We start from the raw sequence: 16,713 nt of genomic DNA, 5'->3' as shown, positions 1-16,713 counted from the left end.
AGCATATGCGCTATCTTTACCCTTCTCCCTTCTGGTAGCTAATCGTATGGTAAAACCGTTGATTATCACTCGAAGTATAAAAACAAAAGAGAAATACAGTATAACGTATTTCAATATTATTGTGTTTAGATAATATTTATTTATTATTTATAAACTGTTTGTCATAAAAACTTCTATCGCAAACAAAACAAATTTATTTTGTTTATAAAAAATGCAAACTATTGCATATGTGTGATTATAAAAGATTTTATTCTTATTATATTTTGATAGATAAAAAATATTTTTCTTATGTAAGATAAATTAACACAGATGATTGTGTGCAAATATGTTTAGATCATGAAATATTTGTTTAAAAATGATAGCCTTTACAAGTTGATTGTCCCCTCATACTTTTTGATTGGCATTTGTACACAAGCTATATTAATAAACGTTTTGGTGTGAAATACGGCTTTTTTTTTGCTCAACAATGCGAGCCCTTTATTAAAATTTCCATAGCTCACCACTGGCTATAACCTATCTGATTGTCATTCTTCAGTTGTGCCCAACAATACCATGGCATCTAGAAAGTCTTCAAATGTTAGCAATTATAAGTTCATTTATAACTGTTTGTTCTCTTGTACATTTTTGTGTCTCTTTTTATGTTATGCATTTGACGAAGTCTTCTACGAAGATGAAACCAGTTGTGCACTCAAATAATAAATATTATTTTTTCTATTTTGGTAACTCTCAGCTTCTAGTCATTAAATTTAATAATAATAATAAATAATATATATATATATATAAGGAGGGGGGGGGACTATGATTTACTGTTGGTTTTGAAGTTATTTTTACTTTCCATTGCCATTATCTTTAGCTAATTTTTAATCTGTGTTATGGAGATCATGAGGTACTATGGGCAATCTGAGGATATGCTTATTATCAAGGCTATATATGTCATCTAAAACTTTGAGATTTTTGCCCATCATTTCTCTTTAAATTTAATTGTTTTATGATGTTCAAATGCCTCTTTAAATTTTTTCATATTGTTCTTGTGTGGTCTAAGAATTAAGTCCTTCCAATCATTTCTATGGAAGGTCTCCAGTGTTCGGTCAGAAAGTCTTGTCTTACCATAGTGGATTAAGTGGATATGGTTTGGATTCCCCCCCCTTTCTAATATCAATTGTGCTTCCACTTTTATCAATGTACAAAAGGTTACATATATATTTAATTTGGTATACTCAGGTTCTCAGGGGCTCACATTGGTGAGTACGGGCATGGCATATCCGAGATACCCAAGCTAGACCTGATCTTACTTCATGCAATATACACTTTGTATATCATATCTGAAGACTGGTCTTCTACTCTTCTTTCCCTCTACTCTCTCTCTCTCACTTCTTACTACTTCCCTCACAGTGCTATTAGAGCAACTCGAGGGCGAGGGGTGACTCTTTCCTCTCAAACTGCAGTTTCCACTATCTACTAAAAAAAGCAGCTGAATTCAGGTCAAGGAGTGGTGGTTGACACTTGACAAAAACTTAACCATTGAAACCGAATGAACTCTAACCAACCTAAAGATATATGCCAGCTCGACCGTCACCCGGTCGAACAAGGGTCTATTAGGGAACCAAGATAGTGAAGGCAAAAAATATGCTATTGGAACAAAACATCACCTAATAGACAGGATAAACATAACAAGCATAGGAACATGGAATGTAAGAACTCTTCACCAGGAAGGAGCATTGGAAATACTACTGCATGAATTAGACAACTACCAATGGGAAGTGATTGGACTCTGCAAAACCAGAATTCCACCATGGGCAGTACAAAATCTTAACTTCAGGCAGGAAGAACAACAAACACCAAGAAGGAGTAGCACTTATTAAAACCAAAGGCTCAAAACTCTCTATTGTCCTACAATCCTATCTCACCTAAGATAATTAAAGCAAGATTTAAAACATCAATGGGATCACTAACTATTATTCAAGTATACTCACCAACTTCGACATCATCATCAGAAGAAGACATTGAGGAGTTCTATATAGATTTGAAAAAAGTAGTACAGTAGAAATCAAGTCAATATCTCCCAATTGTAATGGGGGACTTAAACGCAAAAGTAGGCAAGGACTGGGATACCTGGCCAAGAGTAATCGGAAAGTTCAGGTATGGAGAAAGCAATAAACGTGTCGAAAGACTGCTAAACGTCTGCTCAAATAATAGACTAACAATAACCAACACACTCTCTTTAAACATCCAAAACCCCAAAGAAAATGGACATGGATATCACCAGACAGACAAACCAAGAAAATGATAGACTATATTATTGTAAACCAAAGATGGAAATCAAGTATCCTAAACTGCAGATCCTTCTCTGCAGATTGTGGATCAGACCATAAACTAGTATTAGCAAACCTAAAAATCTGGAAGCACTTTTAGAGTCAAAAGGAGACTGAATGTAAAAAAACTACAAGACAACAATATTCTAAGAAAATATCAACTAGAACTAGATAAAAACCAGAAGGAACTACCAAACAGAATATAAATATCGAAGAAAACATTGGTGCAAATTAAAGGAAATAATATTAAATTTAGCAGAAAAAACAATAGGTTACACAGAAAGAGAAAGTAAAAAGGATTGGATCTCGAATGAAGTAAAAGGTTAAGCGATCAAAGGAAAAGCATGAAACTAAAATAGTACTATAACAGAAATGAATATAATAGATTAACCAGAGAAATTAAAACTAGTTAAAAGAGACAAGAATAACTCTTTTCTTTTAGTGTTATACAGTGACCAGCATTCATTTTTGAAATTATGGATTCTACAGCCATGTTAAAATAACTCTTTTTATTATCCCGACGTTTCGATCTTCATATCAAGATCATCATCTGGAGCATACATAAATATACAAGACAAGCTGTGTTACATTTCAAACTGAAAGCTAGAGAAACAATAATTTGATTGCTTTCAGTTTGAAATGTAACATTAGATAGATAGACATATTAGATAGACAAACTAAAAGAGGACCTGAAAACCAAATCACAACAAGCGACACCAAACTGGACAGAATTGTTCAGACTCTCCTGGGACAGACAGAAATGGAAAGAGTTCATTCAGCCTCATCATCATCCACATAGATGATGGAAGAGAGAAGACGATGCCTCTTGGATGTGATGGGAAGGGGGGGGCAGAGGATCTTTAGATGTGATGAATAAATGTTTTAATATGTAGGAGATTGGTTTAAAAGGTATATTTTTATGTTGTATTTCTTTAGGTTTTTGCTTATTTTTTCTGAAAGACATTTAGTATATGGGATATATAATTCTGATTTTTTTTATATATATCCTAGTGTATTATCTGTTTGTTCAGTATTTTGTCAATTATCTTTGTATTATATCAATTTTTAATAAAGATGGTTCTAATCCACTGCAGTTCTTTTTTGAGTTTGTTCTCTTTCAAGCAAATTGTTATCACTTCCTTTTTTGTTGGGTGCTAGCAGGAGTTTATATGTACAAGCTGACCAGTACATGCAAGTTTGCAATAAATGTTAAGTGAGAGACTGCCCAACAGAAGGCAAGTAAATGGGCTCTTGTAAAATGGTCTGAATGAAACAATAAGTGTAATGGAGTGACAACATTTTGTAATGTTTCCAAATTTCAATAAAAAATGCACAAGCAAGGTCTAGAAACAGCTTGCATAATAGATAGAGGAAAAAAAATTTAGATGGTTACATATTGTGTAAAATATTTTAAAAATGACCCATTTACAATGTGCAGTTCTGTACTGCAGTGGTTATATTCAAATGACATGTAAATAAAGATCACCACTATGTGGGAGCCTAATAGTTAAAATTATGAATTATTTATAGTACTATACTTTTTTTTAAAATAGTGTGACATCAAGACTGCAGAGGAGTAACTGATTTGTAAGTCATTCGAGAATTTTGAAAATACAGCATGTACTGGAAAAGCAAATGAGCTGAAATTTCTAATTCAAAAGGAATATATGTATTCTTATACATGATAAAAATATAAGCCTGATCATAATCATCAGATGGTCTTTCAATTTTAATGCTCAAGAGGCAAATACTAACTCACTAACTTCTAATAACTATGGCTGTTCAACTTATAACTGCAATTCAAGAAGAAAATAAATAACTTAAAAAATACAAATAAATAATATTAATAAACAAGTAAATAGCACATACAGTTATGAGTCAAGTTATCATACCTGTTTATATTCCATCAATTCAAGTTGTAGCTGTTGTATTTCTTGACGAAGAGTAGAAATAGTCTGGCTAGATTTATCTTGATTTATCATCACTTTATTCTTTATATTTTTGGCTCTGTTGGCATATTTCAAGGTGTTCAATGTTTCCATAAAATCTCGGTCAGATGGTGAAACACATGCAATCATTAGAGTTCGACTAAAAATAAATATATATCATTAGGATCCCATAAAATTAGTTCTACAAAATTAATCTGTAAGAAATGTACCAATGAATTTTAAAACAATGAAACAACAATAAGGATCGATTAAAATGAGAAAATAAAGAATCAATTTTAATCAGGATGTTCAATGTTTCAATAATCTAGAAAAACTGTAATCAAGCCTGTAGTTAGAGAGGCCTAACAGTCAACAGTCATTTCATAAAACACTACACAAAGAAAACAAATTAATTAAATGTGGACTCATGGAAATTCTCCAGCTTGGAACCCCAACATATGTCTGGTGTCTAAAAGAAAGCAATGCCATTCAATCTTTCCATTAATATATTTTCTACTTTTTTGTATAATTACAATATATCCAATATTATTCTACTTTTAACTCCAACTTAATTTTATACTGAAAAAAATATTGAGGTTGTATATATTATGCCAACTATTTCACAGTTTTGCAGTAAGAAGCATATGAAGGATCACCTTTGGTGATAAAACATAACCATCATTTAAGGATGGCCCACTAGCCCTATTGGTATGGGGTTAGTGGGTCACTGAGTTATGTACTTTGTACAAGTGAGCCACAGCCAGAAAACTTTGAGAAACACTATTCTAAGACACATCTATGCATCAATCAACCTATATCTTGGTCTTCCTATTGGTTTTTTCCAAACATCTTGGCATCAAACACCTGTTTCTCTAATCTTTCCTTTTCTATTCTGTTAAAGTCATACACCTGATATTAGTTCTGTTCACACATTCTTAAATGTAAATTCGAATTCCTTCTTAATATCTTCATTTTTAATATGATTCTGTTGTTGATGCCATTGAAGTATCCAGTCTTTGATCAACTGCTAATCCAACCCTCAGATCCAAGTTAAAGCAGGCTTGAACACAGTCTTTCATAATGTTAATTTAGTGTTCTGACTAATTTCTCTCTTATTCCATATAAATGTACTTGTCACCATAACAGCTCTGATAACTCTACCATCTATTTCCATATTTAATTTGTCATCATCACTAAAAACTGCCTTAGTGGAAATATTTTACTTGCTCTGTAAGTTCTCCATTCAGAAAATTAAGCAGGAACATAGAAAACTTCATGTTCCTGCTTAATTTCATAGTTTTGGTCTTTCTTATTACTATTTTCATACTGTATTCATTATAAAAGATATTCAATTTAGATAAGGAATTCCACAACTTGCACCAAATTTATTTTAAATATATCATCTGCATAAAGATCTCAGATTACTATTATTACTATTATGCGACACTTCTAAGGGCTCATCGTGAGAGGGCACACTACTCCATTATGCAAATCAACATCTCCCTTGCCCAATCCTCCAACTACACACAATAACACCTGCTGCCAACCACCATTTTTTTTTGTTTTTTTTTTGTTTTTTAATCTATGCAACTTAAATTGTTCCTCTGAACTCTAATTAATGTAATATCATATACTTCGGCTGCAACTAAGACACAAGCTAACGTACATGATTTATGACTCATTATTTGATTCATCTTTTGAATGTAACAATCCATTTCCCTGATATCATGTACCATTGGATGAAACATATTGGAGTTTTTGAATAAATTCTATATAATTTTTGTTAGATGTGTAAACCGTGAAACTTCCTTTGTTTCACTTTAATTACTCCAAACATCTAGAATATCTTTATTTTCAGTTTTCATATCAGATTCCTTTTTATAGTACTCTTTCTTCCATTTCTAAGCTTTCTTCAGAACATTTTACACCTTCCTGATATTTATCGTCTGTATTCTTACCAACCAAAGTTTTCCCAAGCCTTTTGTTTAGCTACTTTTACACACAATTGCTGTTCTGTTGCATTTTTTTCTGTATTCTCTTAGGGCATTGACCTACTTATTGCTAGGAACTTCAGTATGCTGTTTTCTTTTAAAAGAGTTGAATTCACTATGGAGTACTGATTTTTCTATCTTCAAACAACTTCCCCATATGCCTCTGGTGGCTGAATTAATCAGTTTTTTTTTATTTTTTTATTTAGAGTCTGTCAATCAGTTTCTAAGGTCCAATTATTCTTTTCAAACCCCTTCACTTTCATACATACTTTTCTTTTCAGTATGGTATTCAATTTTATTCTGCTTAAAACTAAATGGCAATCACTTTCTATTTCAAATCCCCAGTTTACTCGCATCCTGAACCAGAATAAAATATTGTTATCCACAACAACACAGTCATTGTGACTCTTTGTATTCCTTGTACCTACTTTCCACATATTTGTGCACAAATATGTGGAAAGTAGGTTCACTTGTACACATCTTTATGTCTGAAACATGGCATCAGTGATGACTAATCCATGTCATGAACAGAAATCCAGCAGGCACTTACCATGATTAGCTTTGCCCTATCCGTCAAATTTTCCCAATGTATATCTATATATCTGCTATTCATTTCCTACTCTGCTATTAGGCTGTCCAAGAAGGACCAACTTTTCTTTATATTGTCTTTTTATTTCTTTTTTTTTTTTTTTTAATCTGATCCACACACAAAAGACCTATAGCACGCTAGTGTGTGAGCAAGAGGAATAGAAGAAAGGAGGAGTCCATTCACATTTTGCTTAACACGTTCACTGCCAATCACGCAATATCGTGTGATGCGAGTTCTCACCGAACGGCCGATCACGTGTTATCCCGTGGATGTCGCTATCAAGTAAAAAAAATTTGGCCACCACACGAATTTCCAATTTTCAGCTTGGCAATGAACGTGTTAAACAGCTGAGAGTTGTAATCTTTGGGGAAGGCATAGTGGGAGGGACTGTTCCAAAGTACAGAAGTAGATGGAATAAAAGAGAAGGCAGTGAAGTTGGTTCAGTGAGTTCCAAGATGGACTGTAAAAGGGTGTTGGTTAGCAGTGGCTCTTGTTTTAATAATTTTGGAGGAGAGTGGAGAAATAATATTGGCCAATTCAGCAGAGTACTGTCCAGGAAAGTATCTATAGAAGAGGTAGAAGGCAGAAAGTGAATGTCTGTGAGAGAGGAATTGGAATGGGTTTGTAAGAGAGGGATCATTAATTAGCCAGAATGCCCTCCACTGAAAAGAATCGAGCAATCTTAGAGAGAATTTTGGTGCACCAGCCCAAATATGGGAGCAATATTCTATGGCTGGGCAGATTTGGGCTTTGTATAGAGTTAGCAGCTGCAAAGCAGTGTTGTGAAAGAGTACAATATGGTTGTGCCAGGAAAGATCAGAGGTACAAGCCAGTCCAAGAAGAGAAATCTGATTGTGTTTGGATATCTCAGTATTACTGAAGGTAAAAGGAAGGGATGCAAATTCTTTCTTGCAAGAGATCAGACAGAAACTGAGTTTTGCTGGCATTGAAGTTTAGAAGGTTGTCCTTGCTCCACTGGGATATAGCTAGGAGATCTGCATAAGTGTTGAGGATTCTAATACTTGAGCATTAAAAGATTTGTTGAATGAAAAGGAGAAATGGAATGTACTGTCATCAGCAAAGCTATGGATAGGATTGGAAGTCTGTGAGAGCAGGTCATTTATATACAAGAGAGTGGGTGAAAGAACAGAACCATGAGGTATTCCTGCATTGGTGGGGAAATTTGAGCAGAGTTAGCCATTCGCCATGACACATAGTGAGCAACCAGTGAGAAAATTGGTGATCTAGTTGCAGGATGAGGAAGGCAGAGCATAGGATGACAGTTTGGTGAGTAGGTCCCTGTGCCAAACCAAATCAAATGCCTTTGAAATGTCAAGGGAAACCACTCGAGTTTCTTCAAATTTCTCAATGGCCTGAGTCCACAAGGAGGACTATGACAGACATTATGTGGATAGTTGGGAGATGAAAGCAAGAAGTTCAGCTATAGATGGCAAGTGGCAGTATCCATACTGCTGGTCACTGATTAGTTGGTATGTCTCTAGGTGGTTCAAGAGTTGGTTGCTGATAGCCTTTTCCATAATTTTTGAGAGAACAGAAGTGAAAGCAATCAGATGCTAGTTCATTGGCTGACTTTTATCACCTTTCTTTGGGACGGTAGGATGTTGACCTGTTTCCATGTTGTTGGGAAAATGCCAGTTAAACGGATAGATTGAAGAGGCGATACAAGACAGGTTAGTTCTAGGGCACAGTTTTTTTTTTTTTTTTAACACAATAGGTGTGATACCATCAGGCCCAGATGCCTTGTTTGTCAGGTTATTAAGAAATCTTCAGATTTCTTTTTGTCGAAAGACTATGGGAGACATGAAGAAAGCCATTCTTTGTGGAATGGAGGGAACTTTGCCCAGGTCTAATCAATGCAGGAATTGGAAGAGAAGATTGATGAATACAAGTTGGCTTGTGTTTTGGTGAGGTGGCTACAGTACTTTCCCTGTAGTACTGATCCAGATGGAAACCTGGGTGGACAGAAGTAGTGCCCAATGGCCTTGGCAAGGGACCAGAGGGAGCAACTGCCATTTGGGCAGGAGGCAAGTTTGCAGCATTTGGCTCTTTCAAAGTCTGACTTGGACTAGGTGATGATTCTTTTGCAACTGTTGCAGGTTACAGTATAGGCAGAAAGTACTGGAGTTTTGATCTTGAGTCAACTGTGGTAAGTAGAGGTTTTTTTTCTTTTACAGCAATAGCATACTTTTGAGAACCAAGACTTCGATGGTGGCTGAAAATTTGGAGTGGAATAGCACACAAAAGCCTTCCTTCCTGTGAGGATAATTTCTATTATTCGGTCTGGGCAGGTGGTTGAATCAGAAGAACTGAAGAAGCAGATGGACCATGAGAAGGAAGAACAGAAGTCACAGAGGTCCTCCCAGTTGGCACCCTTGTAGTGCCAAAGGACAAGAGATTGTAAAAGGTTGTGGTCCGAGTTTGCGAGAGGATAACCAACAACCACAGTATACCTGGAAGAGAGCTTGTTAGGAAGAGGTCAAGTGTGTTGGTGAATTGGAGGGGGTTGTCTGGTATTCTGGTAGGAAGGTTGATGATCTGAGATAGGTCCTCAGCATCCCTATCTACTTGATCAGTGAAACTGGAGAAGGGAAGCAAATATGAATTGTGGATACTGAAGTCCCCCCCCCCCAAGAAGGATGACCTCACTATTGGGATACTCAGACTGCAGAAAGTCGAGCTTTATAAAGAGAAAGTAAGTTAAAGTCAGAGTGGTTGACAGAGTTCGAAGAACGATAGAGGGAACATATGAAAAGGGAGGTTGATTCATTACAGAATTTTGAGCCAATGCAGATTAAATAGTGTGGGAATTCAGTCATTTGCAGTCTCTGGTAGGTACATCAGTTTTGACAAATGCACAAGTGCATTTGTGGTGGTAAGAGCTATGTAATGAGTAATTTGGGCAGTTGAGGTGTACAGTGTCTGTTGAGGTTGCCAGTTGGGTTTCTGAAAGGAACAGTAGTTCTGGTTTTGAAAGTGGTGGTGATGCACATTGTTTATATTGTTCAGGACACAAATGTGAGTGAAAGGGATGTGAAAATTTTTGGGTGGGGGGGATAAGAATTAGTATTGTGGATTGTTTGGTTGGACTTCTGATGTTTTTTATGATTTTTTTTTTTTTAACTCTTTTGTGTGAGAGAATTTTTGAGATCTGCAGTAAGAATGCATTTCTTTAAGATATGGTTCATTGCATTTGGTAAGGAAGAAATAAAAAGGAAGTGGGGCATACAGTGAGAGGCAACAGACTCTCAAACATTCTACCCACACAGAGGAAGGGGGGTCAGTCTACTGTTCATATGCGGCTTCGACAGTTCCTCCTACAGCCACAGCATTTGGTCTCCCTTCAGTCACGAACTGGCAACATGGTTGCAGGATTTTTTGCTAGCTGATCATGAAACCTACAGGACTCATTACCACCTGGTTCGTCCCCATGCACTAACCTGCAGCTGGTCCCCTGCAAAACCATTTTACTGCTGTACCAAAGAAATGGGGAGGGTCCATCCCACTCCCCACCAAGTGAGATTGGTATGTCTTTGAGGATATCACTCTCACTGCATGTGGGAAGTGTGGGGAGTACAGCAACCCAAACCCTTGCACTAGCGAACAAACACGACTGCAGCCACTTCAGGTCTCAAATAAGCAAGGTGGTGATATTTCACTGGGTGATGAAAGATATCTACTGCCTAGAGGTTAAGTTTGGATTTTATTATTATTACATAACACCTCCAGGGAGTTCAAAGACCCATCGAGAGAGAGTACCTACTCTACAACTCTGTCTCCACCACTCAATCGACTAACTGCAATGAATCGCAACTACCATCACCATCATTCACAGGTGTGTGTGGAGGTGAGGCCGTTTTCGATGGAGCTCCTGTTAGAATACAAGGACGTGCTAGGAAAGTGCTACTACTTGCGGTCATAACAGAGACTTCAGCAGTTCCTTTCCAGTTACTGATGGGAAATCGCAGCAGCAGTACTGATGGAAGAATCACTCCAACCTTGTCCAGCAATTCCCAGAACCACCACATCATCCAAACAGTGATCATAACCTATGATGAAGACATTACTGAGGTTTGGTGCAATTGATTGAATGGTGTATGTAAAAGGCTACGGTAAGTAAGCACACTTTGTTAATGTTTTGGAAAGGTAAAATTGGAATTAGTATGTGTAATGAGGATGCTTACAAGTATTTGTTAAATGAAATATTAAATAATGAGTTACAGTTACAAAAGGATAAACTGATTGTAAATTTGTACATATAATGAGAGGAATCGAGTTAAGATGTAACTTAGGAAATAACTACATGCTTATTATAGATAGGTTAGCATTGTGATGGGAATATGTAATTGTTATGTATAAAGTTATTCAATTGTATGTTATACCTACGGTGTACTTGAATAGGCTGAGAGAGACTTCTTCACCCCTTAGATGTGTGTATTATATTTTCTTACTAGCTTAAAATAAAATGTTTTGTTTAACTACCTTGCCTAATCAATTGCCAATGCACTATCTCTAAAAAACTAGCGAACCTGCGTGCACTAAAGATTGAGAATCGCCATGACTTGCTATAGGGATTTATGCAGTGGTGTGTTGGTAAATTTTTAACAACCGGCTTGCTTTATGCTTAACAACCAGCTCGCTTTATGAAAAATTTGATTCTTCACAAACTTTTATTGTATCTTTAGATGTCTTTGTTTCTGCTTCTTCAAATTTTGTCCTTTTAATGTTTAAGAAGTTTCGTTCTATTTCATTTTTTCAACTAATGGCTATCTCTTTTTTCGACCCGCAAAACTCTAACCCTGATTAAAATTATTTTAATTAAAAAAAAAGAAAAAAACCGAAATAAAAACATATATTAAAGAAAATTTTCCTATATTACCTACAACATACCTATTATCAAATGAAATCCTGAACAAAAAAAATGTAACACTAATATTACCACTCGTAGTCGATCAAATGACCAGAGACTGTAGCCGTCGCAACGAATTTTTGTATTTATCGATAGTGCAACAATGTTGCATTTCCAAGAACTTAATGTTGCAAGTTCTTGGAAATTTGCCGAAAAATAAGGCATTATTGTTTATTCAAATACCCAGTTCAGGAGTTTTGATAACGTGTTTGTGTTTTAATGAATACAGACATTGTTTAGTAAATAAAATCGTTTCCAAATTCCCGTTCGTAAATTGAGTTTGTGTTTTGTGAATTCTCCTTTATGCATTTATTTTTGATAATAATAATAATAAATGTAAGTGTTTATTATACAATTTCAAAATATTTACGAGAAAAAGTATATACCACCATTCATCATCTATCCTTTCATAAATAATTTTAATAACCGGCTCGCCTGACTTAAAAATATTAACAACCGGCTTGCTAAATTTGAAAAATTTTAACAACTGGCTCGCACGAGCCGGTCCCAACACACCACTAGATTTATGTGTATTAACTATGATCTTGCCTGTGTTCCTTACCTTAATTCTCAAACTACATAAAACTCTATTAGAATGGCACAGTCATTAATCAAATAAATTTTTCTAATTGATTAAGTGCAAGAATTAGTAACCTGTATATCGTAGATAGGCTGATAACTTAAAGTCTGTTTACTAGCAGTAGAAACAGGGAATAAGATTAAGTAAGATTATTAGTGAGATATATGTTAAGTAGATTAAACTTAAATTAAGAGTAAAGCAGCATAGAGTTAGTTATGACATAAGGTGCTGGGAGCACAGCAAGTATAAGGTGCAGTTGAATTTAAGATACAAGACAATATCAGAATTAAAAATATAATGAAGGTGCAGACGAACCAAAGAAATTTTACAATGGCACAGACGACGACCATAAAATATTACAAATTGACTGTCGGTTCAATCTATTCAAGTCCTCCTGCAAAGCCATAACATCAGCTTGACTCTGCATTGCTCTCCCAAATTTTGCATTGTCTGCAAACAGCTGCATATCACTAGTTAAACCCCTACCAATATTATTAATATACATATTGAACAACAATGGTCCGAAAACTGACCCTTGCAGTACACCACTAGTGACCTTTCTCTTACGGGATACTGCACCCCCATATACAACTTTCTGATACCTATCTGACAGCAACTCACTGATCTAACTCAGAAGTCTGTTATCCAATCCCATCTGTTTCAATTTATTTAAAAGCTTGTCATGTGAGAGCGTATCAAAAGCTTTTGCAAAATCCAAGTACACCAATGTATATTCATCTCCCTGTCCAAGGTATTTGTCACCTTGTTAGAGTACATAAGTTAGTAAAACATGTACTGCTGTATTCAAACCAATTCTGTATCCTACTTGGATGGTGGTCAAGACTTGGCTGTTAATGACACACTACTTTCAAAGGAACAGAGGGAACAGTGCTAAGATGGAATACACTGAATATAGCTTTGCTTCCATGTCAAATGTATATGATGGGCGTTAATAGTGAGAATTTTTAAAAAACGTTCTTATTCATACTAACCTGTTTCTTTCCAAGCCTTATACTCATTTTCCTTTTTAAGATAAGAACATAAGTAAACACATTCTTTTATATTTAAATATAAAGAGCCAACAGGCTTCATTTCGGTGATATAAACATTAATTAAGTTAAGGGGATATTAGATCTCACATTGTTTTAAAACCGAATAAGAAACTCAAAGATTGGAATCAGAGATTTTCATGCCAAATATAGTATAGTATATAAAAAACTATAAAAGTAACGGCGAATACTAGCGTGAGCTAAATGCAAGTAGTCCTAGAACGTAGTACAAACAAGGGCAACTCTTTGCAAAGGTGGGGAAATTTCTTATCGCTATTCTTGGTATTTTCCATAATGTAAAAACACATTTCCTAGGAAATGTATGCTGTTATTACATTATGGTAGGGAGATCACTACCCAGATCTGTTTCAGCCTTTTTTGAGGCTTCATCAGTGAGTAGCTAGACCAAATTAATACCAAAGGGTATAGCAAAAAGAGCTTATATACTCTGCTATACGAGTTGTCAAAAAGGTGCACCCATTAAGTTACTTAAATATAAAGAGCCTAATTCCAATCTTTGAGCCAACAGGCTTCATTTCGGCGATATAAACATTAAGTTAAGGGGATATTAGATCCCACATTGTTTTAAAACCGAATAAGAAACTCAAAGATTGGAATCAGAGAGTTTCATGCCGAATATAGTATAGTATATAAAAAACCTATAGAAGTATCGTTTTATTTATAGTTTTATTTATAAAACTATAAAATATAAAAACATGCTATTATTACTAATGTAATAACAGCATACTTTTCCTAGGAAATGTGTTTTTACATTATGGAAAATACCAAGAATAGCGATAAGAACTTTCCCCACCTTTGCAACGAGTTGCCTGTGTTTGTACTACATTCTAGGACTACTTGCATTTAGCTCACGCTAGTATTCGCCGATACTTTTATAGTTTTTTTATATACTATACTATATTCAGCATGAAACTCTCTGATTCCAATCTTTGAGTTTCTTATTCAGTTTTAAAACAATGTGGGATCTAATATCCCCTTAACTTAATTAACATTCTTTTATTATTATTATTACATGACACCTCCAGGGAGTCCAAAGACTCATTGAGGGAGGGCACCTACTCTACAGCTCTCCATTTCCACCAGCACCATCTACTGCCCACCACCACTATAATTTTCACAGACAATCACAAACATCCATGCCCATGACAGGCTTCAAACCTGCAGCCTTTTGGCTGGAGGGCAGATATGCTAACCACTTTGGCCAACCAGGCTGCATTAGTAGTTTCAACCAACATTCTTCATTAGTAGTTTTCACCTAATTATCACAAGCATCATCAGTAACATCCACAACATAATACAGATTAATGCAGGAAAAAGTTTAAGAGCCATGAGGACATTAGTAAAGTCACAAATGGTCAATAAATTCCTAGAGTTTAGCAGGAAGGTTAGCAGATTAAAGAATTACTATTTCCCATATACGTAGGCTTGAGACCTGTTTGAGTTAAAACAATGTAATAAAGTTTCACAGCTTTCTTTATAAAGCCTTTCCATAAAGAATCTATTTTCTGTAGCAGTTTTCTGGCCATGATGAAATGTTATGCAAATACTAAGCAGCTTAGGAATTTTAGTAATATTCTGATATTCATTTGATATAAGGAAGTGGAATGCAAGTAATTTGTACTTGATCCAAAAAAGCAGGAATCCCATCACTACTGAATGCTTTCTTCATGAAGGTCTCAGTGAAGAATTAACAGACCTAAAAAGAAGTCAGCTAATAGCTTTTTATCCTTTTCTAATGTGACCAGTATTACAGGGTAAACAATATTAATTGTAGACACAAAATTTTCTAAATCAAAGGAAGAACCCATTCTGAATAACATCACCAACATACCTTTACCACGACATATGTTTGGGTGAAATAATGCAAGATATGTTCATTATCATTCCATAAAACAGATGAAAATAATGGAAAAGAGGTTGGGGTGGGGATTCTCATTGTGGTAGCTTCAAAATGTTTGGAACGATTTATTCTCAATCATAAAATATTCAGAACGAACTGCAAAAAGTTTACCAGTATTATTACATAATTCCACCAAGAATTTATTGCAGGATGACACTCCACACAGCTTACCATCCACTCTACCTCATCCTATATCTACACACAATGATATCCAACAACAGTGTTTTTTTATCTGTAAAACAGATGTGTTCTCTGTCCTATCTCTCTGTACATCAGATGAAAAAACACTGTTGTTGTATATCATTGTGTGTAGATATAGGATGAGGTAGAGTGGATGGTAGAGTAAAACAGATGTGTTCTCTGTCCTATCTCTCTGTACATCAGATGAAAAACCCAAGTTACCAGGATCAGCTAACTCACCTTCAATTCAAAAAAGCCGATATAAAGATTCCTCTCATCATGAAGAGAATCAAATTCAGGTCTTTTCAATCAAATGACAACATACTGACATTCTTCCAAATTTGCTAAAGAGTCATTCTAAAAAATGACCAACATCCATGTTAGATTGGAACCTATGCATGTTGACTGGAGAATGGATTTGCTAACCGCCAAGCTAGAAAATTTTGTTCAAGTAATTCAACTGCATATTTCAAAGGTATGCTAGGTAAAAGGTGAGGCTCTATCCAAACTGATCATAACATCAGACTGACCCAGACATGAAGCACAGATTTTGTTCTTAAGGGCCAGAATGTTCTTAAGATAAAATGCAGATTTCACAATGAAAGCATTGTGAAAGAAGTTTATACATAGCACAACCAATAAAATCAATAATAAGTAGTAAGGGAATACGCTGATTATGGATTTTGGAGAGACCACATAGCCTTGGTTGGGTGGGTTCGGGGGGGGCATGGGTTGCAAAAAAGGTAGAGTTTTTTTCTCTTTAAATCATCATTCAAAAGAATAGAGTTGACAGCACTAACATGGAATAAACTGAATATAGCTTTGCTTCCACGTCAGATGTTTATGATGGGGATTAATTACGAGAAGTTTTAAAACTTTCTTATTTATACTAACCTGTTTCTTTCCAAGCCTTATTCTCATTTTCCATTTTAAGATATAAGAACATAAGTAAACACATTCTTTTATTGTTATTATTATTACATGACACCTACTCTACAACTCTCCAACTACGGTGAACTGCATCATCTACACCAATTACATCTACTGCCCACCACCACTAGTATTTTCACAGACAATCACAAACATCCATGCCCGTGGAGGGAGTCAAACCCGCAGCCTTCTGGCTGTAGAACGAACATGCTAACCACTCTGCCAACAAGGCTGACATTTCTGTACTTCTTATAAACATCCAAATCAATGAAAAAATTCTTTTACAAGACCAATATCCACCTGATA

General features: G+C 35.4%; 1 protein-coding gene across 1 annotated transcript in view; it reads right to left on the bottom strand.

The window, feature by feature from the left end:
- The window catches only part of LOC150096717 (kinesin-like protein KIF21A), a 753,433-nt gene that overhangs the window by 555,141 nt on the left and 181,579 nt on the right, over positions 1 to 16,713 (bottom strand). The window contains exon 10 of the mRNA XM_090408696.1: positions 4,205 to 4,400. Within this exon, the coding sequence (XP_090264822.1) occupies positions 4,205 to 4,400 (196 nt within the window). The remainder of the gene's footprint in view (positions 1 to 4,204; positions 4,401 to 16,713) is intronic.

This window comes from Typopeltis vanoorti, chromosome 18 (genome assembly GCF_054136105.1).
Source record: "Typopeltis vanoorti isolate ZY-2024b chromosome 18, IOZ_Tvanoo_1.0, whole genome shotgun sequence".
Taxonomy (NCBI): domain Eukaryota; kingdom Metazoa; phylum Arthropoda; class Arachnida; order Uropygi; family Thelyphonidae; genus Typopeltis; species Typopeltis vanoorti.
This window is presented reverse-complemented; position numbering and strand designations above follow the sequence as displayed.